The 24,162-nt window shown below is 45.4% G+C and overlaps 1 protein-coding gene and 1 non-coding gene across 2 annotated transcripts in view; both read left to right on the top strand.

Annotated features, from left to right (window-relative positions):
• LOC126522330 (glutamate receptor ionotropic, kainate 2-like) overlaps positions 1–24,162 on the top strand; it is an 84,443-nt gene that overhangs the window by 39,743 nt on the left and 20,538 nt on the right. Inside the window, exons 3-9 of the mRNA XM_050171060.2 lie at positions 2,379–2,627; positions 10,396–10,562; positions 14,162–14,215; positions 14,470–14,634; positions 15,000–15,155; positions 17,007–17,111; positions 23,741–23,884. Coding sequence (XP_050027017.1) covers positions 2,379–2,627; positions 10,396–10,562; positions 14,162–14,215; positions 14,470–14,634; positions 15,000–15,155; positions 17,007–17,111; positions 23,741–23,884 — 1,040 coding nt within the window. The remainder of the gene's footprint in view (positions 1–2,378; positions 2,628–10,395; positions 10,563–14,161; positions 14,216–14,469; positions 14,635–14,999; positions 15,156–17,006; positions 17,112–23,740; positions 23,885–24,162) is intronic.
• LOC126523125 (U2 spliceosomal RNA) lies at positions 6,814–7,002 on the top strand. The gene has a single exon (XR_007597599.1). It is a non-coding gene; the product is annotated as a U2 spliceosomal RNA (small nuclear RNA).

A 24,162-nucleotide genomic window follows, 5' to 3' on the forward strand; every position in this document is an offset into this window, starting at 1 on the left:
TAATTGCATAGTTGTCGAGACAGTCTTCCGGAAGGCATTCTGATACTCAACGAAGAATCCTTTCGATTCGAGGTGCGGAGATATATTGTGCGCTATTACACCTTAAAGGAATTTACAGCATGTGTTTATTAGAGAAAATGGTCTGTAGTTACAAGCTGTTAATCTGTTTCTTGATTTAAATACGGGAACCACTCTTGCTGTTAGCCAATCTGAGGGTAAGGAGCTTTAATTTAGTGAAGCGTTAAACCGAACATAAAGGTAATGTGATACAACTTCTGAGTATCGTACAAGGAAGGCATTCGGTATGCTGTCAGCGCCGCTTGACTTCTTCGTTTTAACATTTAAAAAATAGAAAAAATATTCCTTCATGAGCAAGAGCTAGGTCAGGCATTAGGTTTGCAACAGGTGGTAGATCAGACTTTTCCCTTCGCAAATATTGAAGATTTGGCCTTGTCATTGTCAGGCTCGAGGGAAAATAGTGTTGAATTCATTTACAATTGAACTAAGGTTTGTACACATGTTACCATTGATCTTTAGCTGATTCACACACGGTTCAGAACCTGACAAGTAGCGCCAGAATTTCTCAGGAGACTCCTTCAAGAAAGCTGTAAGAGTTTGGCTATAAAATTTACTGCGCGCAAGGGTCAATTTAATAACCAGCTGTTCTTTAAGGGCGGTTCATGCTGACGTAGTTTTAATCTTCCTATTTTGTTTAATACGACGTTTAATAACTTAATTAGTAGTAGTAATAATAATAATAATACATTTAATAATTCGTTTAATCCATGGGTTCCGATCATTTGTAGTCTTTCTACGCAAAAGAACAAACCTCTCAATGCATAATAACACTAATTTGTTGAACTTGTTACAAAGATGAAAAATATCACCACCATGCTCAAAATCAGAAGGCGAGAGATGCAGTGCGTCTAGGACTGATTCATCATCTGCAGCATTAAAGTCGCTAAAATTTGTTACCGAGGGAGGAGTTCTTGTGCTATTGATTTTTAGAGTAACTTGAACAATCTTGTGGTCCGAGATACCATCGTCAGTACTGACTGAGTGATATTCAGAAAAGTTTTGTACGAATACAAGGTTAAGAATCGATTGCGTAGTTACAGAGGTGCGAGTCGGAATAGTGACTATTTGTTTCAAGTCATGAGAAAATGAATCAAGAAGTAGGCGTGCATTGTCAGCGTCATCGGGCCCCGAGATAGCGAGTGCGTTCCATTCTATGCCAGGCAAGTTGAAATCGCCAGTGAGCGCCAGCTTGTGATTTGGTTTGAGCATGCGCTCTAGGTAAGCGGCCAGCGCTTGCATGTATGACATACTGCTTTTTGGTGGCCAGTAAACCGCGCCGAACAAAGCAGAAATATTTTTGTAGTTGAGTTTACACCAGTACTTTCATGGTCTCGAATGCCCTCAAGCGCGACACATTGAACTTCACTTTTGTTATTATTTCCATGCCCCCTCGTCGTCCTTCGCGGTCGCGCCTCATTACTTTGTGGAAAGGTGGAATGGTTTCGTCATCGTTAATATTAGGTCTAAGCCATTTTTCGGTTACGACAAGTGTATGAGGGTTAAAGGATGTTTGCAATATTTTTTGCAATAGCCCGGAATTTTTTAATGAACTTTGACAATACGTTTATCTTTTCGTTTCAAATACCACATCTGGAATGTATAAGTTTGTGAGAGCTACCCTTCCATGGGAGGATCTTTAACATAGTATATTTATGTTGGCGTTTGGCGATGAACGAGCCCCACAGCTCGGTTGCACGAGGTCACGTGCCCTTTGTATCGGCATCGTTGAACCGGTGGTGCAGGTCCGACCAGCAACGACGAAAACGGACGAAAGAGCCGGAGACTGCTATTCGCCATTAAAAAGAGGGAATAAACCTTCGGTGTAGGGGCGATGGCCGGAAAATGAAATCGAACCAACGCCATCTTGACGTGGGCACGAAAAGAAAAGTGTAAAGCGGAGACCAGCAAGTGCTTTGCTCGCACTTCCGGCGTGCATAAGATGGTCACTTTTTTGCCGCACTGATTCTGCTCGACGCGTGCCTATGCGTCACTATTTTTAGTAGGAAGCCTGAATGTCTTGGCAAATTGTAGAGATGAGTACTGAAAGAAAAGGCAATATTTTAGCCAGGAACAACGAGCTTTTGTACAGCCACGCGACTCGCGTGAAACTTTCCGCTGTGCCTCTAAACTCGTGCCTTCGAATCTCCGTAACGTCTCTATGGTGTGTGGGCACGAAATCGGGAACGCAAGACCCCACCCACAACCGCAGTCACACTTAATAAATTTCGCCGTCTTTCTTCTTGATTTGAAGTCTCGATTGCTTCGTCCCCCCCACCTTGCCGTTTCCGCTCGCCGTGCAGTGTGCGGTCTCCTGGAAGGCGGTGCCGTCGCCCTGGTGGGTCCCGTGGGCGGCGGCCACGCTTCCTCGCTGGCGGCGTCGGTGTGCGCCGCGCTGCGGGTTCCGCAGCTGGAGACCGAGGAAGAGGCGGCCGACGGGACCTTCACCCTCGACATGGCCCCGTCGCCGCGCGTGATGGCGGACGCCTGCGCCGACCTGCTGGAACGCATGGGCTGGCTCTTCGTCGCCTACCTCTACGAGGACACCCAAGGTGGGAGGGCTTCCGACTGTGCACATTTGCTTTGCCAACGTCTCGCGCCGTTCCGGGATATAAATTTGTACGGTATACGCGGCGTTCATATAAGCAGTACACTGTTTAGAGACATTCAGTATCGTATATTTTTTTCTGGTGTAATGGCATTCGACCAAAAAAAAAAAAAGCCCCCACTAACTATCCTAAATTACAGTACTTCTGAGTATACCGAATACTGAAATATACTGAGACAGCAAACGGTTTAAGTACCTTTATAAACTGTATATCCCTTTATAAACTGTATATACTGTTTATGCCTAGCATACAAAGGCAGTTTATTGAATGTCTAGAACATATTGCCTTTAGATTCTCTGAAGACCTATAGGCTTGCCCCTTTCCCTACAGCGTTTTTCCCATAAGGTGAACTTGGCTTAGACTCCCCCCGCCTTAGTAATCTCAACTATAGGGGGGCTCAACCGTTCATCCGTAAACGGCCTTTTTTATTTATTATCTAATTTTACACGTACACTAAAAGAACAGAGACAGAAGTGTTCAGACGAACGGTCACATTGAGAGCAGAAAGCTGTTCTAGGATTGGCTTAGTGTGCTAAAGTGGCTTTCAAATAGAATGGTGGGTAATTCTTAAGCCGGCCCTTGATGTTGTTTTTTCTGTAAACATCTACCGATTCCGCGACATGCTTGCGGAATCAGAAATCAAAATATATTTCTGTTTCTCTCAGAAACAAACTCTCGCTCTCTCAATCACTCGAATAATAGTGTATTGGGCGCACATCAATCTCGGCACGATTCACGGCGTTGCGTGCTTTGTAGTTTGTTTAACTACTGTTTAGGAACGGGAAGGTAGGCTAGATTTGAGCTACCTATCCTAATACGGAGTTAAGTAATCGAGTGGTTACGCCTCAGTTTACCCACACTCAAATACATACCAGAGGCACAGAAACATACTGATACTACAAAAAAAAAAAAAAAAAATGAAAGCGATGGGAGCTAATCCGACGAAGGGTCCCATATGCACTCACATTTATCAATAGAAGTTCCTGCCTACTGTACAATAAAACACTGTTATACGCGCACACACGAATAGGCTAAAATTGTTCTCGTAGTCCTAAATGTAGACAGAGCGTGTAAAACTCTAAAAATCATATCACATTAGATAGGTTGGTGTTCGCATGGAAATACTGTACGGATATCTGAGAAAATTTTTGTTGAGCTGAGCGTGACCCTCTAAACCGAGCAATAAATAGAAAGCATTGCTTCACCCGCATAAGGAAAAAAGAAAGAAAAAACAAGAAAGATGAAGAAAGAAAAATAGTGAATGCTAGCGTTAAAAATTAACCCTCCTAGTTCACAAAATTGTTTAGAGAGTATGAGTAGAAGTAGCAAAAAAAAAAAAAAGGAAATCTCTTCCTCCACGATTGAAGTTAATCCAAATGTTATCGTTGAATTAACAAAGCTTGCTACGCTTTTCGTTCACCAGCGCCGTCAGTTTACGGGCGCCGTCAAGAGGAGCGCGGAGAACGTTATTAGCTCATATGATGGTCATCGGCATTTACGACGAGGTGCTGCAGGTTACCTCGATCAGCGCGCTTGCGACCTTCCGTGTGCCTGACTCACGTACACACTACGCCTCCGTTCACGCCGAAGTCGCCTGCGCCGGTCCGGTCGCAAGCTCCGCTGTATGTTGCGCCGTTGGGGTGCCCGTCTCTGAAGGCGACGTGGCGGGGAAATTTTAATTTCGTTGATTCACTGAAACCTTAACCACACCTTGTTGGATGAACTTTAAGAGTTCACTACTTGTTGCTTGACTAGCTGGGTCATATATATATATATATATATATATATATATATATATATATATATATATATATATATATATATATATATATATATATATAAGCGAGAAGAAAGGAGGTTAACCCAGGCTCCTGATATTTATTAGTCATATTGAAAGAAGCCAACAAGCACTGACACCAAGGAGGACAAAGGGGAAAAACTTGTGCTTAATGAGCAAAATAAAGAAACGATAAATTAATGCAAATGAAAGTGGATGAAAAAACAACTTGCCGCAGGTGGAGAACGATCCCACAATCTTCGCATCCTTCCCCACCTGCGGCAAGTTGTTTTTTCATCCACTTTAATTTCCATTTATTTATCGTTTCATTATTTCATTTATTAAGCACAAGTATTTCTCCTTTGTTGTCTCCTTGGTGACAGTGTTTGTTGATTTCTATCAGTATGACTATATATATATATATATATATATATATACAGGGTGTCCCAATTAATTTAGACCGAGATTTTAAGAATACCCAACAGCTCCAGAGAAATCGTGCCGACTGCATAGTAGCCGTAGTCGTATGCACTTATGGCCAGTATTTTTTTCATCACAAAGTATTACTTGAAAATTACTTTTATTTAGCGCACTTTTTCATTATTGCTTGAATCGCAATTATATCAATTACAAAGTTGTAGGGCACCTCAAGTAACCTCCAAATCAATCATTTGTTTGGTGCTCAGCTTTGCCTCGTTGGTTTTTCCAAGAAAAAACAAAGGCGCGCGAAACATCCAAAATACGAAATAGATACGCGCTCGCGCGCCGCTAGTCAAGCGCTCCCAAGCAAATAGCCACGGATACACGGCTTTACCAGCGGCGGCAGCTCGATACAGGGTTTCACGCTATGTGATGGCCGCGGCATCAAGAGAACACGCCGCTGACGCATTGATAAGCGTTGCGGAGCCTTGTACGATGCAGTGATAAGAGAATGCAGCCTTATATCTTTCAATGGTTGCTTGTAGGCGCTTGAGTAGCGGCGTGCGAGTGCGCATCTTTTTCGTATTTCGCGGGCTTTTCTTTTTCTTGGAAAACACAACCAGGACCACTGCAGCACGGAATAAATGCTTGATTCGGAGGTTGTTTACGGTGCTCTACAACATTGTAAATATTATGTTTGCGATTCGAGCAATGATAAAAAATCGCTAATTAAAAGCAATTAACTAATTAATACTTCGTGATGAAGAAAATACTGGCTCTAAGTACATATGATTGCCGCTACTATGTAGTCGGTACGATTTCTCTAGAGCTCCTGGTTTTTCTTTTTTTTTTTTTAAATCTTGGTCCAAGTTAACTGGGACACCCTGTATATATTTACGGGAAAAGATGCTACACCACGTGAGAAAATCACAGAATGAAAAAGAGGGTATTCATATTTATTTTTCTCTTTTAGTTCTTTATTTAACTTTTTCCCGAAGGCTCCCGCATTGCGCGCCAATAACAGACGAGAAAATGAAGTGCCATTTCACTCTGTGAAGGCGGATGACAAGCGAAGATGACCCGCCGTGGTTGCTCAGTGGCTATGGTGTTAGGCTGCTGAGCACGAGGTCGCGGGATCGAATCCCGGCCACGGCGGCCGCATTTCGATGGGGGCGAAATGCGAAAACACCCGTGTACTTAGATTTAGGTGCACGTTAAAGAACCCCAGGTGGTCGAAATTTCCGGAGCCCTCCACTACGGCGTGCCTCATAATCAGAAAGTGGTTTTGGCACGTAAAACCCCATAATTCAATTCAATTCGACAAGCGAAGATGTGTATGTGGGCCCCTTAATGGCCGTATGCTTAATGACCGTAACGCCGTATGCACACAAATGGAAGGCGAGGCGCGATTATAGTCGCTCCTCCACAATGTTGAGCCTCGGAAGATGATGAGACACCGTGGGGCATGCACACCCATGTATTGTTGCAGAACACGGCACTACACCTTTTACGAACTAATCCCGGCACGTAGGACTGGCACGCACCTCACCGCACTTCAAGGGCACACGCCGCTTCACTGTAGCCAAGGCGATGGTGCGTTGGTCGACGTCCCGCAGTGCAGTGATGACGGTGAGGTCACTCGAAAACCACAAGCGGTCACACTCAACACAGGCCACACCAAACTGATTCCCCACAAACTCTATCCTTTGGTTATATGTATACACACACTTGGTTATATTTATATGGATATTTAACTGTACATTTGGTTGTATTTATACATACATTCGAGTGGATGATGGGACCGTCGTCCTGAGGAGCCGGAGGAAGCTAGACATGCGTGACATTTCGACGGGAACGCCACCACGGGAGAGCGGAAAGAAAAGAAACTAGGTACTGAATCGCTTGGAACGCCGACAAAGAGAGGACTGTGCCAACGTAGACATGGCCGGCATGGGTTAAAGTGTAGTATGTGTTATTATCAGCTTAATATCTGATATGGATTGTATTTGGACTCAATATATTAAACTTATTTTCGCACGTTGGCGGAGTGCTTGAAGCCTGCTTCACCTCCGCCGCGGCTTGGCCCAGTATAGCACTGTCTTCGAGATCGGCCTACGGTTTTGCCTACAGATATCGATCCGCTGAAAACCAGCCATGTACAGCCTCGATGTAATAACAATGAAACTTGAATTGCCAAAGTGGATGCGTATCCCCTTCAGACGCTGCGTGCAAACTTGTGCATTGCAAGATAGTGAGTCAACACTGACGAAAATGGGATAAATAAAACGTGTCGCGTACATCTTGAAACACTTCTGATTGAACATGTGCTGCAAGCTTCCGTAACATCTGTAAAGTGTTGGAAGATGAATGCTCTTGGCGCCGGTATGTCGTCATGTAGCGAGTTCACTTCCTTCATTGTTGTTTAGCATGTCTTATATCATATTTTCCAAGTGGCTGGATAGTCGCTTTCCCAGGTAGGCTAGACATGAAAGAGCTGATGTTATAATATCTGACATTCCTGTATAGAGCGATTGGCATGGAGTCAACATCCTGTAAAGTTGACAAAGCACGCTGAATAACTGCGAAATATTAATTCGTTATTTAGCTATACGGTTTTCGTGATTCTGAATATGCAATAAATGCTAGGAAACTAAATTTCCCATTTATATTCCTGCCTTAAGGGGTTATTATAAAATACACATTATAAATACATGTTCATTAGTGCACGCGGGCATGTATCGCTGATACAAATACCTCGTCTCTTTCTCATATAGTACGCCTCCATTAACTCACGTGCCAAGGCATCTTTGCTACTACCGAGTATCCACTTTCCTGTCCGGTCATTTACGCTCATGGTTTCGCATCTTTTCCATCGTGGAAGATAACAACTACTAATAAAAACATAGTTGCGTTCGAACGGAGACCAATTTTAAAAATTCACTCTGGTAGAATGGTTAGGGTTAGTAGGTCATCCAAAGAGTTGCGTGGCAGGGTAACTGATTAACGCACTGATTACTTCCGATCTCTGTAACCGTTCTTTTTCTTTTAGTTTGGTTCCATAAAACACGCTGAGTGTTAACGCGTTAGGCAGCGTTGCGATATGCATTTTTTTTCGAAATACCTCCAGTTTACTTTGCGTTTGATGTAGATACGTTATCGTTAGTAACACAACTATCTGCAAAGAAAAGAAAACGTGTTATCTGTGACACTGTTCCGCTGAAGCAAAAAATGTTAAGCCAAATGACTCGAGCACACATTTTAACAAATGTTCCTTCGCTGTGATCGAGTCGCCGACAATGCGGAGGTTGTTTGTAATTTTGTAGCCCAGTCTGATGTCCTCCCGTAATTTTGCTGATGTAGAAGCCGTCATCCCTGACCTTGTTTTCGAACGCCTTTACCGGGAGTTAACTGTGAGAAAACTCTGGAAACCTTTTTCAGTGAGTGTGAAGCAGATACCGCGAGTACGTATAACAGGGGCCCTATAACATAAAACTATTCCAATGTGTTTTTATTCCAATCTTCTGACGTCCAACTTGCGTAGCCGCCGCCGCAAGCATTGGGCGGCATTGGGTCTGACGTCGCGTGACCGTCAGGTGAAGTGGGTACAGCCCGAAAACTTTTGACCAATAGCCGGGGGCTAATTGCGAAAAGGCGTCGAATCAGAAATAACTATTTTTTTGTTCAGTCCAATCATGCATCATCAGAGTATACACGTCATATCAGATGGGGAGCTATTGCAGTTTGAATGATGTCGCGTGACTGACAGGCGAAGTGAGGGTGGCCCAAAAAGTTTTTGACCTATCACTGAGGGCTGATTGCAGAATTGGAATAGAAAAAGGTCATGCTAATGAAATAACTCATTACGTTTCCACTTGCCTTCATTCAACTTTTTACCTATTCCTTCCCGTGCAATAGAAAAGCAGAGAGCTGACGGAACTAAAGATGCAAGTCTGAATCCGGTAACCCTACTTGAAAAAGAAACCAGAGGTGAACACCGAACATAAAGAAAAAGAACAGGATCGGATAAAGCTTGGTGCACCGTGTTTATTCCTTCTTATTATTTATTTCATTTAAGCACGCACCAGCTGAGGCAGATCTCTGCTTTACTAGTAGTACAACATACACTAATTGTATATCCCCATAAGCTAACAGAAACCTGAGCCAGTCGATATTTATTCACACTAAAACAGAGTACACGAAACACTGATTACCGAAAGTGAAAGGGCAAAGCGATAAAGTTTATTGACTAGACATCAGATACGACCAATTAGGCCGGGATCTTTTCTCATTTTATGTTTACCACATGTCCTCACCATTGACGCACAGGTAGCCGTTAACACATGACTAACATGGGCACTGTAATATTGACCCCATGTCTGCTGGTGCAATGGCAGTCTTACCATGTGTCGCAGTCAACGCGGGCCAAGCTGTTTAGAAGAAAGGGGTACCCGCAACGACGTACGATGGGACCGAGGGTGTTTTGTTAGCAGTCCTGTAATCGATAACCTGTTATTTAGCATGTAACGGTAAACCCATTTGCAGTAAGAACGTTATATTATTATTTGGTCCACGGCCGTTCAAGCGACGTAGCGTTGACAGCGCGCGACGCAGCAGCGGAGCCCCCCCTCCCCCCTCCGCCCGCTGACGTCATATGCGAGAGGACGCCACTCGAAGGTCTCGGAGCTAATAGAGACGCTGAACCGCACAGGCAAGCTGTAGTTAAAGAGTCGGATAAACGATCAGCTGTTCATCGCGTTAGTGGATTTTCGCACTGGTAACCGAGGTGGCATCCGCAACACTGCTAGAGAACCGTGACTGCAAGGCATTGAAAGGCAGCTCATAATTCGCGGGTTTTTACACCAAAAACTTACACTGTAACCATGTTATAGCCGTAGGAAAGAGATTTTGGTTAATTTTGACAAGATTAGGTCTTTTTAACGTGCGCCTAAATCAAATTGCCCGAACGTTCTACCCACCTCGTTACCTCAAGAATGCAGACTGCGCTGCCAGGAATAATGATTACGACTTCAACTGCAAAACGAATATGGCTTTCTGTGGCAGTAAGTCGTCACCAAACATGTTGACCGCAGGTGACCGTGGAAGCAACCACGAAATAAACTGCACCTATGTTTTCCTCAGACTTGGGACGATATAGCATTCGTTAACTAGACGTGGAAGAGGAAAGAGAGAAAAATAAAAGTCAAATTGAAGGCTTGGTAGCGTATTTTATGTTTTATTTTAGCACAAGCGCTGTAGTAAGCAAGACGTTTACGCATTTCGGTCGCCAGCCTAAACGAACGAGACTGCGGGCCTATTTGTCTCACGTATACCCTTCGCCTGCGTAGTTTTCGCTTCATTGCCACGTAAAGTTTTCCGCCCATTATAGCATATGAAGTCTCGCTAGGCACATTTTGACAGTCGTACGCCATCTCTTCCACTCGTACATTTGTACACTGCGAGCTGTTCGAATCATGGCGCACCGCCTAATCCTGCGACTGACGCATGCGCCTGCAGGCCTGGAGCGACTCCAGGAGCTGGAGAGAAAGGATGACATGTCCGAGCGCAAACTGCTCGCCTTCGACCTGTCCGAGGACGACGTCTGGTCGGAGTTGGTGGAGTCGGGATACCGCAACATCGTCATCGACGTGGATGAAAACCGCATCGAGGACGTCCTGATGCAGGTGGGTGGACTTGCGAACAGCACTTGGTGCCAGCAGTAACTGTTGGCCATTTTGTTGAATTAAGAGCTCAGAATATTCTGAGTCAGCTGAGAAGCACTTGGAAGATGCTGGATGATACTAAGCGATCAGGGTATTTCGTTAGCTTCGCGCAACAACCCTACATCAACTTTCGGGAAGTTCTTTTTTAAATCTAAACTAAACTCGGTATACCTTATTGTGAAAGAAATAAACATGTGCTTACCTGACAAAAAAAGATAAAACGTACTGCATCGCTATACGTTATCCTGCACTGTTCAAAAAAAGTACCTGTAACAACATATTTTGTAAATATTATAAAATATCTTCTGGCTGCCAGGCATTGCACGGAGCAAGCTAGCGTTACGGAGCAAGCTATAGCGATACGAAACACACAGCGCCAGTGTGTGTCGTATCTTCCTTTTGTGGTCCGTCTTAGGTGTCTGCGCTGTAAGTTTAAGTTCAGAAGCTAGCGTTGGCGACGTAGGTGGACTAAGTTTTTATAACTCCTAAGCGGCGAATTATGTTTGACTAATCGGCTGTCGAAAATACCATATCGCTATGGCACGCAGCCGTCTCCGCTATGCGTGGCCGAATCGTGCTCGTGCCTCGGCGCTCCCCATGTTCTAGACTACTGAAATTGGCGCGTGCTGGTTCTTTGTTTGCTGGACGAAGTAGTCGTGGTGTTCTCTTTGCTGTGTTTTCTAGGCTTTTTTCTTTTTTTGCCTGTGATGAATGGTACCCGGAGAAATCATGCGAACATGAAGAAATCCAGAAAGAGTGGTGAGAACGTTGAGACTGCGATATTCGTGAGATCACGGTGCAGATTGGCTAGAAAACTATAATTAAAGCTTTCTGTAGGCTTTTCTTCCACTGAACACTAAGCTAATTAATTTTTCAGTTGTGTGCCCTGCCCTTTTCACGGGACCGTGAGGTGCCATGTATAGAAATAGCTGCCCGGTAGACCAAGAAGGCTGTACGATTGTTTAAAGTCTAGTGCAAGGAAACGTTTTGACCGCCTAAGAGGCTGAGCTTCAAATAGTGCCGATATAGAACAGTGTCCGTGCAAAAGTGTTTCGTTTGAAATACGAGTGGATGCGTAACGAACAGCTTTAAAGAGTAGAAGTTGCCGGTACTGAAACATAAAAAAAAAGAAGTATCGCTGCCATTGCCCTTTGTCTATATAGTGACGACCCACAACGTTGTTGACGACTCAGAACATCTCCGCACTTACTACTGAGTGCACAATTTGTCTGATTAGGCACTATTCAATGGCGGCTAATAAGGAAACAGACAATTGCCAGCCCTACAGCATTGGCAAGGTTGCTTCTTTTTAGTGTAGAATCATAATTTATAACTATATCAGTCAAACTGAAATTTCGTTGCAGTTGGCATTTAATGGATCTTCTAAGATGTAAATTGTGCCTGCTTATGGGGAAATAGATGCTGTCAGCATGATAGTGCAGCAGCGTTTCAAAGAAATATAAAAGCAGGAATAACTTCAGCTGTATTTTTAAATTAGCTTCTGCAATCAGAAATGTTGGTCTAACTGTGAGCGAAGAACTGGTAACCCAGAAAAGAAGCGACGGAAAACGACGGGCTTGAACTTTTCGCGCTAGATCCTTTATGAGATTAGTACAGATAATTCTTGGGACTAAGGAAGAGCTTATCGATTAACATGGATTACATTTCATTCGAAGTAAACGAAAGACTTCACCTGGTAACTTCTCATAATTGTTTCTGAAAATCACCAGGCCAGACATGCGAGAATACTTCGAAATCTGGGGCGCCATACCAATGTAAAAGCGCTGCTCTTCGGGCATGAAACAATAAAGAAAGTAATAAAGACGAAAGTGGGAAAGGAAGAACGAAAGATAGAAAACTTTACGCAACGTTTTTCCTGCTGATTAGCAACTTTGCCCTTCGAATGAATGGAAAATAAATCCCGGTAAATGTAGTTCACCAGACTAAGCTGAGAGATGTCGGTCGCCGCTGCGCCTTTAATAATGATGTACTATTTTCAAACTGCAGTGAAGTGCGTGCGCGAGTGTCTCTGTGTTGTCCACTTATTGTTTGCGCGCTAGCGTATGTACACCGCGCTCAGACAGAAATTTCTTGGTGTTTATTTTTTTAATCGCCAATTTTCCTCAACGGTTATAAAAGATCAGCTAGTCCAACAGTTCGTCGTTCCTATAGGCGTAATTTGCTGTGGCGTTCGGACGCTTGGGAATTTGCAGTGTACAGCGCCCAGGGTGCTTGTCTTCCCGCCTACTACAACGAAAAAGAAAAAAGTTGTTGCTTACAGGGTTGTACTCTGCGAGAACACTTGGTCGAGCGCGCGACGTCGGGAAGGCGATGGTATACCGCAAAGGGCCCGTACGCTTGTCACTTAATCGGTGACGGCTCGGTAGTCGCGTATGCAGGGTGACCCGGGTCACTCGTTATTTCTGGCGCGGAAGAAGATACTAACGATATGGCAAACTAGCGGTGTCCAGGAAGCGCTATGATAGCTTCGGTGAGTAAATAAAGTATATGTTGTAGCAACCAGACAGCGAGACCACAAAATGCCACGACATATTAAACGATAAGAGGCGCGCGCGTCCATTAATGTCTGCATTAGCTCGAAGGCCCACGCAAAGCTTTGTCCAAGGCCAGGCACGTTGCGAGAAGCGCACGCTCGTGTACGTTCCTACACGCCGGTAGCCAATAAGATCAGGAGGTGGACACGTGTGTCTCAAGATGAGCACCGAATTTTGCGGTGATAAAACGGAGCATGGTAAACTGAGAATGTGTGCTTTACGGCGCCACTATTGGCACGTGAACTTTCCTCTCTGGTTTCCCATACACGCTAAGCAGTATTACAGACAAGACACAGGCTCTGACTTGCAAAGTGTTGCGGGTCCTCTTTGCGACATTGCATGAATTAATCCTGACGAACAGGCAGATAACCCTTCCAAAAGAACACGAAGTTGAAGTGGCGAACTTGTCCGAAGATTTAGCGCCAGCCAAACGCAACAGGCCATCCAAAGAATATGGGAATCATTTTTTCTTGAATTACAAATACACGGGCAATGTTGCACATTCCCACAGCTTTCGCGGGGCAACTGGATTACTTGAAAGCACGGAAAAAACATGGTCAAAAGCTAATCATTATCACTGATTATAGTGCTATACTTTCAGCTAAGTAGCATTGACAGTGATAACTTGCGAGCTGATTTTCTGGCTTCTGGGGTAAGCGGGTCCGTATAAATAAATGCTTCAGACGCGTCAATTGGTGTATTTCTGATGTATTATTTCTACGACTAAAACGACAAACCTCAAGCAACACAAGACTCAGCCTCTTTCTTTCGTCCTCGCTCAAGAAAAGGAAAGAAAGGCAATAGCAACGAGGAGCGAACTTATACTCTTGCAGGTCACTCATTGACTGCAACAAGCCCACATCCAGTTGTGTAATATGTAGAACTGGTAACCTTCCTTACAACTGTTGTGTCTTTGCTTCGCTTTGCATCACAATTCAGCTTGTCTGGCTGAATAGCGTGCCAGCTCTGATGTTGTTCTGAGTCGTCATCTTACCTCCTTCGCAGGCGCTGGAGGCCGGCCTGGTGACGGAGGTACACAGTTACCTGCTCGTGTCACTGGTGAGAGGACCAACGTCCAGTTGTCAAAAGCTTACTACCCGTACTAACCTAGCTCTCCCAATCTCGATGAAAGTAGTACTCCTTTGATTTCCTCCTGCACACCCGCCCCCCTCAAAAAAAAGAGAAAAAGAGAATTGCAAATCAGTAGTCTGAAAACTTATTTGGACTGACAACATAAAATTTTTAGTGCGGTTATAATGGGCGCGGTGGTCCCGCGTGCTTGATGCTTGCGTGGCCCTGCGCGCATTTCGCAGGACGCCCACGTGCCGGGCAGCCGGCCCGCCCTTCGGCAGGCGATGGCCGAAGCCCGGGTGTACAGCTTCCGCATGCTGGAGCTGGACGACGACGACTTCACTCTGCTGGGCCGCCGGCTGGTGCGCCAGCACCCCGAGCTCACCGCTGGCGGGCGAGAGAAGCAGGTGAGGGGCCGGCAACCGGGGCGAAAGTGGTGACTAAGCTCCCTTAGCGTTCGCCGTCAAAGACATCATCCGCGCTTATCTCTACCGATGTTAACCCACCTATTGTTCATAAACACAAGCTTACTCCAAGTTGTATGCCTCCCTTCAGCAGAGAGAGTCGGATTTGGGCTGAAAAATACTAGCAATGACCTCTTTGCCTCATCGGAGTGAGAAAGAAAGAGAGCGATTAACTTTATTGTCTGAGCAACTCATTGCCGGAGCCATCTACGCTTGTAATATGTGCTTATTGGTGTCGTACAACACTTGGAGATAGTATGAACAGTAACGTTCTCACTTTTCAAAATTCTTGGGTCGAGTGACTGCAGACGCAGTTGGCGCTGGTGCACGACGCCGTCCACGTGTTTGCGGCGGCGCTGCACAACCTGTCGACAACTGGGGGCAGCCTGGAACCGAACACGGTGGAGTGTGACACCGCCACCTACCTGAAGGACGGCCAACAGCTGCTGGATGCCCTAAAGAGCGTTAGTGTCCTTTCCTCAGTATACTGCTTTCTTTTTTCTCGCTTTGGCCAGAGCCCACTACACCAGCATTGAGGAGAAAAACAAATGTAGCAGGCAGTGTCCCGCGACAATTTTCAAGCCTCGTCAAAAAAACAAACAAGGAAAGCTGCCGAGACTCAGGCGCATGTCACGTGGTAGGCAAGCGGTAATTTGTAACCACGTTGTGTGGGGCGGATAGCGCGCGGTGGCGCAGGGCTGATCGTGATGCGGGAGGTTACTAAGAGCCTTATGAACAAAACATAATTGACCGCCCTTCCACTGCTGTGAAGAGGGGTGCAAGCGAAGCTCGGTATCCGCGGCTCTTCGTTGTCATAACGCCTCGGCTTCGTGCTCTCTCACGGCGAGGTCGGCACGTCGGCGACGAGCCCTTTATCGAGCGAGTTCCCGACGGCGTTCATCAAACACCACCTGTTCTTCGGCAGAACGCACGACGCGCGGCCCGCTTCTGTTCCTTCAACACAGCCTGCTCTTCAGCAGAGCGAACAAAACACGTCTTCTCCATCTGACTGCCGGGCCTGAACTGGCGGTAAACGGCGGGCGCGAGGCGAGCGAGCACAGGTACATCTAAATGGTTCGCGAAGCTTGGAACGAAAAGCGTGCCAAAACCTGTCGCCAGAGATATCATTTAGTGGTACATGATTGAAGCGTGACTAGATGGGGGGGGGGGGGGGGGGGCGAACACGGAAACTAGCAAATCTATGTGAAAAAAGATATTGACACGTGTACTTATCTTTATCGGGCGACCACGTTTCGCCGCTTAACAACTGTAATCGCACAGCGACGGACGCGCCTGCATGTATCCGACGTTTCTGGAAAGTTATCGATGCTTCTACCCGGCTGTCTGTTGTCGCCGAACCTTGTGTTATCTGATTTCATCGCGTAACGCGAATGGTGTAGAACTTTGTGGAAGGCACGCGGGTCCAAACGATTAGTCTGGAACATTCGACGACTGCTCTATAAAAGCCGACGCACTTGACCCGCTGATCAGATTTCCGACGATCGCCGACTGTGTTCGCTGCTTTTCGTTGTGCTATAAGTGTAGCCTGTTTTGTGGGCACAAGTTCGCCCAATAAAAGTTAGTTTTCTCGTCCACAGTATTGCTACTGTGTTCTTCTACGTCACCACCACGTGACAATATGTTCGAAAATTTTAATTAGAGCACTGTCATACGATTAACTATTCCATTTCAAATATTTTTGCTGTAATAAAACAACAAATGTTAATGTTTTTCTATTGACAATTTATTACTTCGTTGGTGACCCCTACGAACCCGTGATTCTGGCGCAAGGCTTGGCAAGACTGTGCAAACCAGCTATTATGTCGTGTGGAATGGCGTTGCTCACTTGAACACGTCGGTTTCGTCCGAGGTGTTTTGTTTAATTTCCTTGCGTGTTTGTTGAAAGTCTGGCGGGCACTTCGCTTCAAGTTCTGCGTGACCTAGCGCATGGCGTTCATTGGCGAAAGGTGTGAATGGAGACTTTTTGTTATCGTGCAAGTTCGCGCTGCGGCATCCGACGCACTGTGTCTTGTCGTGACGATAACTGCGGAAGGCTCCGCGAAGAAACGTCGCGCTATTTTGTTTACTCTCCGTAACACGGCCTCTGAGTGTCCGACGGCCAGAAAGATTAGTAAGTCGCACGTTTTCTAAATGACGGCGTACATCATAATCAGATCGCGCTTCTTGCACGTTAAATCCCAGAATTTAATCGATTAATTGATTCATCTGTCTGTCCTGCTGTTATTTGTTGTTCTTTCTTTTTATGGTATTCCGGGGCGTGAAATTAAAACGGAGTATACCTCTCGGATTCGCAGGCCAGCTACGATGGATTCACAGGAGAGGTGAATTTCGACGAGGACGGGGAACGTGAGCTGGACGATCTGCGGCTCTTCGAGTGGCACCGAGGCCGCACCGAACAGGTGAGCAGCTCTCGCTCGACAAACTGCACTCGGAAATGCAATGTTCTTGAAGGATATGGACATTCTATTGGGACAGCGAAATTTCGGTCGTGAAGTAACAGTGAAATAAAAAAAAAATACTGACAAAGAGCGAAACTTGTAGGTGACCATATGACCGAGTTGCTTCCTTTAAACGGAGCAGAAATTTTCCATTATGTGGAACGGAGAAAAAGAAGTAGAAGAAGTAAAGACGTTTCTTGCATTCTAAACGTTTCCTTTCAGAACTTCAGATAAACATTCGCCAATAGTTCGTAACAAAAGTTATTCGAGCGCTTAAAGTGGCAATACAATCTGAAATTTAGGCACCAATGACTGCTGCATAGAAAGAAAAAGCTTGTCTATGACACACGCTGGATTGCGCGGGATGTCGGGCTCATTCACTAAGAAGAAGATATGCGCTTCTAAACCAGAACATCGATTCTGAACTTCGGATGAGGTTCTGAACCGTGACTCTGAGTTACCAAGCGCTTTATTGCTACGTTTAGTCGCTAAGATTACAAAGGCACCATTATGTAACATCGTTTAGAAGTGTCCTGTCTACGTTCTGCGTACTACAGTTGTAATGCGATTACCAACCTTGGAGAATACAACGCATTTTTCGTCATGTACGTTTATGGCTTCTTTTAGGCCACCTTGGGCCACTGAGTACGCGCCATTGGTTGTGTGTCCGAACAGACTATTTGGGTGTGCACAGCTTCGACCCCTGCAGGTATGGGAAACTGGGCATTGGCGTCAGGGGCACTACATGCATGTGGACCGCTATTTCACGCCAGCTTGGATCACAGGACTTGTGCCGCTCTTCAAAAGCAAATAAATAAAATAAGAACGCAAGTACGAGAGCGAAGCTCGGCCATTCGCGTGGCTTGTCAAGCTTTTTAATAAACACACTGCACTTGTATGCGTATCACAGCTCTGCTCTGGTGTCGCTTCTTCAGGAACTATAATATTCGCATAAAGGATCATAATATTCCCCATAACATTGGAAACATACCCCCCCTCCCAATCTCCGATTATAAACCCATTATGACATTGCTAATCGCATTAACGTCTACAATCATCTCCAAATTATGAATGCGCTGCATATCCAGGCAGGTAACTACCTTTGTTTTTGTAAGTTTACCTTTCACAACTCATGTCTGAAGCGATGCACACATTAGAATCTCTGGAAAAAATTACTGGTACACTTCTCTAACATGAATTTATTAGTGCATAAGAATATACCCATCACTCATTTGTGCAATGATGCGTCTTGAAACACAAATTGCGGGTGAACTGCTCTCATTGCGTATAAGGTCGAAAGATTTCCAACATTGTTTTATTGAGATTACCCAAAGATAAGAAACCAAACCTCGCGAAATATAATGGATAATTTTGTTTCTACGCACATCGAGAATAAATTTCAAATTCTTTTTAACAGGGCTACACTTAGCGCATCCTGTACGAGTATTTATGTGACGCGTACAAAGTGTTAGTTATTTGTAGCATGGCTCTCTAGAACCGGGCACGGTCGGCTCACAAATGTGAAGGTCAACAACGAAGAAAAAAAGGTAGTCATGCATTTAGTCCCGCAGCTTGGCCTTATTTCTAAAGAGACTAGCTATCTCGTTTGTGTTTTCAGAGGCCAAAGATTGCGCATGCTACCATGACCTTGTGTACTTTACGAGGTGTGTGGCCGCGCTAGTCGGGAATCCGCTATCAAAATAGCGCAACAGCAGGCAGATTGACACAAGCGCTGCCTTGCAACTAAGATTTAGTTTGAAAATGTCAGAGCACACGTAAGCGTTTGCTGTGAATACGAAAGCATTAAAGTCCAATTGAACGCCGCTGAGCAGTCCTTCGGGTTACGAACTCCTCGCGGGCAAGCGAGCTTGTTGAGAGGCTTGGCGCGTTTTGATTAGGCCTTACTGAGGCGCAGTTAGAACGCAGGCGAGCGCTTGCGCGCTAGAAGAACGTGCGGGCAGTACAGGCTTGCGAGAGGGAAGGTGACGTGGCGTCGCGGGGACACCTTCTCCCCTCACGCAATACCGCGGCAGCAGGTGCTCTCCTTCGCCTCCTCTGCTTCGTCGAGGCCCGAGCCAGCAAGTACAAGCCAACGTTACGGGCACGCGACATCGCAGCCGACGGGAATTTAGGTGCCATTTCGCTGCTACAAACGCCGTCTTTCTCGCTAAATGAGCCATTTGGCGCTTTCGCATCAAGAAGCATATATATATATATATATATATATATATATATATATATTATATATATATATATATATATATATATATATATATATCCGCACAATGGTTGTCTAGTCAAACAGGTGTGTGGTAAACTTGCCAAAGTGAATCAAAATAAGCGCAACCTTTCTGACTGTTTTAGATAACAGAAAGTAGGTCACGAGGCCGCATCACATTCTGCGCATTCAAAGTATGCCGATTTCTTACCAGACGAGGTGACTAAAGATTTACTCACGCAATCATGGCTTTTTATGTCAGAAGAAACACTGCTAATCTCATTAACGTCTCCAATCATCACCAAAACTTGTATGCGCCGTCCCATTTTTTAATTATTTCAAAGTAACTTGGCATTTCATTCATTGATAACGGTCACGCTCCGCTTTTGAAACTCATCTTCGCGCCTTTCGACGAAGTCTCTATTGTGGCAGTTAAATGAACTGATAGCGCGTTTCCAACGTGCACCCAGTTCAAGGTATAATACATTATTTCTCAATCAGAAGAAATAAGTGCTGAACAAAATTCTCTGCTGTTAGTATTTGTGCCTCGCAGTGTAAGACGTGTTGAAGAAATGTTTCCTAAAGGGTGAAAAAATGTCTTGAGACACTTCGGCGGTTGCGCTGCGTGGATCCGCTCTGTAGCAGCGTGTCTGTGAAATTATACGAAATTTTCTTCATATGTCGGCGAAGCGTGTCCGCTACCAGTATAAGTAGAGGCAGTACATCGGGCAACATTTTTGTGCTTTGTACGTGCGTGTTTCGTCTTCCCTCCCCCACACTTTTGTTTTTCTGTTGAGTGATCCAATTGGCTGATGTTCAGTGATGGTGCGCGGACGGATGCAACAATTGTTTTATACCCAGAAGTATTAGTGTGCATGTTCTTCCAAGCTGCGGTCACGTGTGCTGTTAGTGTTACTATACTGTGTTAGCGTTATTATACTGTGCACCTCGGAAGTGACTTGCAGCACTGCCGAAGCTACTAGGTGTACAAAGGAAACATATTTGCGCAGCAGAATATAGTTCCGGTCTTAACTGTCTGATTACTGGCGGGATTGGCGAGGGTTATTTTTGCTTGACACATGATACGTTACACTGATAAGTAAGATGTTAGACTACTTGCGCATGCACGTCGTATACCGCGAAGTACTGTGCATGGCGTTTGCCGCCGGGAACATTGATAGCCATCCTAAGCGTGATTACGCAGCAACATGGAAGAGCCGCATGTAGCCCAGACCGCCCGCTTCGATCCCAATTCGCGCTTGTTACTGGCTCTCCGCCCTGACAGCAACAAATAAATGACAAAATCCATCATTGCTCAGTCTCACTTCACGCTGAGGACAAATCATTAGGTATGTTTTGCCGTTATTATTCTGATCAGCTGTTTGTATTGACGGTGCTATGACTACAGAGGCACCGCCGACCAGTAAAAGTGGTTTGATTTCCATTTAGCAGATAGCGCCACAGGATTAGCGATGGTTGTGCCTTGATGATGCGCAACGCTACGAAGGCCTAATCGTTCACTGCATCATCAATTTACAACTCCACTCTAGTATGGTACGTGATGACGTTGGCAAGCAAACGCCAAATAGGCGCCGAACAGAGGGCGCGGTGCGTGTGGACATTTATCAGGGCGTTCGCTTTAAACTGGTTCAGTAGGCTGCATTGAACTTCTCAGAAAGTGTATCGATGAAGCGAAGCCACCCCCGTGACATTCACGGAAACGCAGCTGATAGTTACAGCACCACCACCAACAACAAAAAACATTTGTTGCATCACTCTACCAACAGTGGATGACGTTCTGAAAGAATGGCAAGCAGACGCGGAACAGACGACGCGGCACAGATGAACACATCTTGAGGGGTGGGCGTTCAATATTCCTATTGGCTAAGTAGACCTGCAGCTTGTCCAGTGCTGCGAGGAACTGCTGAGATAGAGTATAGTAATTCAATAAACGTCCCTTTCGAGCTGAATCGCAGTCGCCATGTGCGGCCGCTGCACGGTTAAACCTTGCATTCCAGAGCAGGCGTGACCGTCTGACGCATACGGACGACTACCACTTGAGCATGTGCTTGTATAAAGGCTGTATAGTTTTCCACAACACGCAATGCAAGGCGCGTCGTTTCTGCCACCGACCTGGGCCGAGCCTGAAGGCGGTGCAACGTCAAATACCATTGCAAAGCGCTGCTCGCCACAGGGAGAGGAACTCTCACTTATATAAGTCAATTGTTGCTGTCAGACGTGACGTACGCGCCAATTGCATCTCAAAGCAGTAGGAGCCGTTTGGTGAGAGCATGTCTTTGTACGGGAACGACCAGGGTCCCATAACCTCTTAATCGGATAAATGGGCGCCTACCCAGGCGGTCCAAATGGCTGAGGTAGATCTCTCGCTCCCGCTCGAATTGCATGCACTCGATGAGCAAATGTTCCGCAGACGCGTCCGGGATGTTACTGTGGATGCTAGCAGCGGAAGACCGCTTCTTGATTATATCACTCCGTAGGAATGATAGACCAACTGCAACAAAATTTTGGGTGCCTATGAAGACTAGTTTCGGATAGTGGTACATTCTGATTCTAATAGGGTAGCCTACGGGCGAAATCTTACTTTTGAAATACGAGTGGATGCGTCACGAAAGGATCGAATCAGTAGACGTTTTGATTCTGAAACCGAAAAGAAAACACCGTCATTCCTGTTCGTCTGAAGTGACCCATTCCCTGGAATGCACAGCTCCTCCGCTTGACCTCCGAGGTTAGGCGCTGCCAGAGAAACACCAAAATATCTCGGAGGTAACGTGGTGGGACTCGCATCATATCGTCTAACCACGTCACGACATCTCTATTTAAAGGCTGCTAATAATAAAACTATATAATTACCAGCCCTACAGCTTTGTCAAGATTGAGTCTGTAGTGTATAGTGCTAATTTATAACAATTTAGCCTAGGTGAAATTTTGTCGCAGCTTGCCTTTAAAGGAACAGACAACCACTCAGAACACGAATCGAGGTAAACCTACTGACCCAAAGATTGCCGAACGTATTGGTTAAAACTAGCCCTGTTCTTCTCATAAAATGTGGATTTATATGTTTAATTCATCACTAAAAACTGCGAGAAATGACCTTTGCCGCTCCATGCAGCATAAACATAAAGATGCCTAAGTGACCTATCACATGACCTTCTACTAGTGTACGCGGTTCCTATCTTTTTATTAGTATTGAAACACGGTCCACCTTTCTCTATTATAAGCTTTGTCTTACTTACAATGGGAAGATAAGCTTCCGTTTGTAGTGAGTAGAAAAGTGACGCTGTCTCCGCCTTCGTTTTTGATGAGTTGACTTGACTCGTCTAAAGAGCCTCCATCAGCTTACGCTTTGCGGTAGTAGTGTGCAGGGGTTTAGGCTCGTCTATCGACAGAACAACGATGCCATGCACGGGCCAGCCAGCCATAACGTAGGCGTGTAAAATTGAAGAAACGTGCTACCATACATAAGAATGTCTGTACAACAACGTAAACTTATTGTACCAGCTTTTTATTTTCAAAAGCGGTTGAAAAGGTCAAAATATAGGTGGTTAGCTACAGTGGCACTCACCTCTGTGAAAGCAGAACGATGGGCGATTTCCACAATTCACGAGGCGGGCTATCGGCATCGCTCTCACTTCTCAGCGTTGCTGGAGAAGGGAACCTTCCTTCTTTAGAGGCTGCTCAGATAGAAAAATTCTGCTTACAAAATATCTATGCTCTTTTGGAAGTAACGGCTGCCTGCGTAAGCACTACCGAGGGGGAGCTTTTCAACGGGCCATAAAAAAACTAGGTCCTTAAGAATCAGTTGTCAGTCTCTTCTTTAAGGTGTTTAGGCCGCCTCTAGGAGCAGGCAATATACCAAAAAGACGCCGATTTGCTGCTTTTCCGTAACGCTCCCCGTGTGATGCCTGCTACGAGAAATTACTTGCGAAACACACACAGCCAGCTTTGTTGCCGCATGCTTTAGTATTCATGGGCCTGCATCATTCTGGTCTAGCTGTGATATCGAGGGAACTTGCAATATAGAGTGCGTTCAACGATATTTTATACACGGAAGCCCGACCATACAGAATGTGCGATAGTCTCCTGTGTGTGAGAGCTGTGGGTCAATAGGCCTTCGCGTTGTCAGTAAATCCAAGTTCTTTAGGCTTCAGGCTTACTCTGCATTGTGAAACTTATTGCGCAAGGCTGAGCTCAGAAATACCGCAATGAAATGGCATAAGCGTTGCTGTTGCCTATAACGTGCAGGAGACAACCGTGCATATTTATCATAGTGATCCAACAGAAGCAGCGTGCAAGTGAAAATCAGGTTTCACGTGCAAATGCAGCAGTATGCCGAAGTACTTTCCCTGCGCAGGTGGCGACGTGGAGCGCCGAAAAGGGTCTCGATTTCGTGCACGACCCGTACGACGATGACGGAGTGCCGGGAGGCGAGGGTGTCGACGACTCCATCGACGAGAACTCCCTCGAGAACCGGACCATCATCGTGACCACCATTCTGGTAAAGCCACGCTCAAAGTATACATCAAGTGTCATATATCGTTATGACCTGAACGATACGTGAAACTCGCTCATGCTTGAGCTGTAAGTTTACGGATTTGCTTGGTACTTACTAAACGTTATAAACTTATTGTATCCTCCTATTGTATAACCTCCCCCCCTTTCTCAATGTAATCGATTCGGGGTGTGTAGGGTGTTCAAATAAAGAAACCAATTTAATTTATAAGCTGTAATATAACAACGTCAACTTTCTAACCCTACCACCAAGTTTCCGTGAAA

The sequence above is a fragment of the Dermacentor andersoni genome, chromosome 6 (genome assembly GCF_023375885.2).
Source record: "Dermacentor andersoni chromosome 6, qqDerAnde1_hic_scaffold, whole genome shotgun sequence".
NCBI lineage: Eukaryota > Metazoa > Arthropoda > Arachnida > Ixodida > Ixodidae > Dermacentor > Dermacentor andersoni.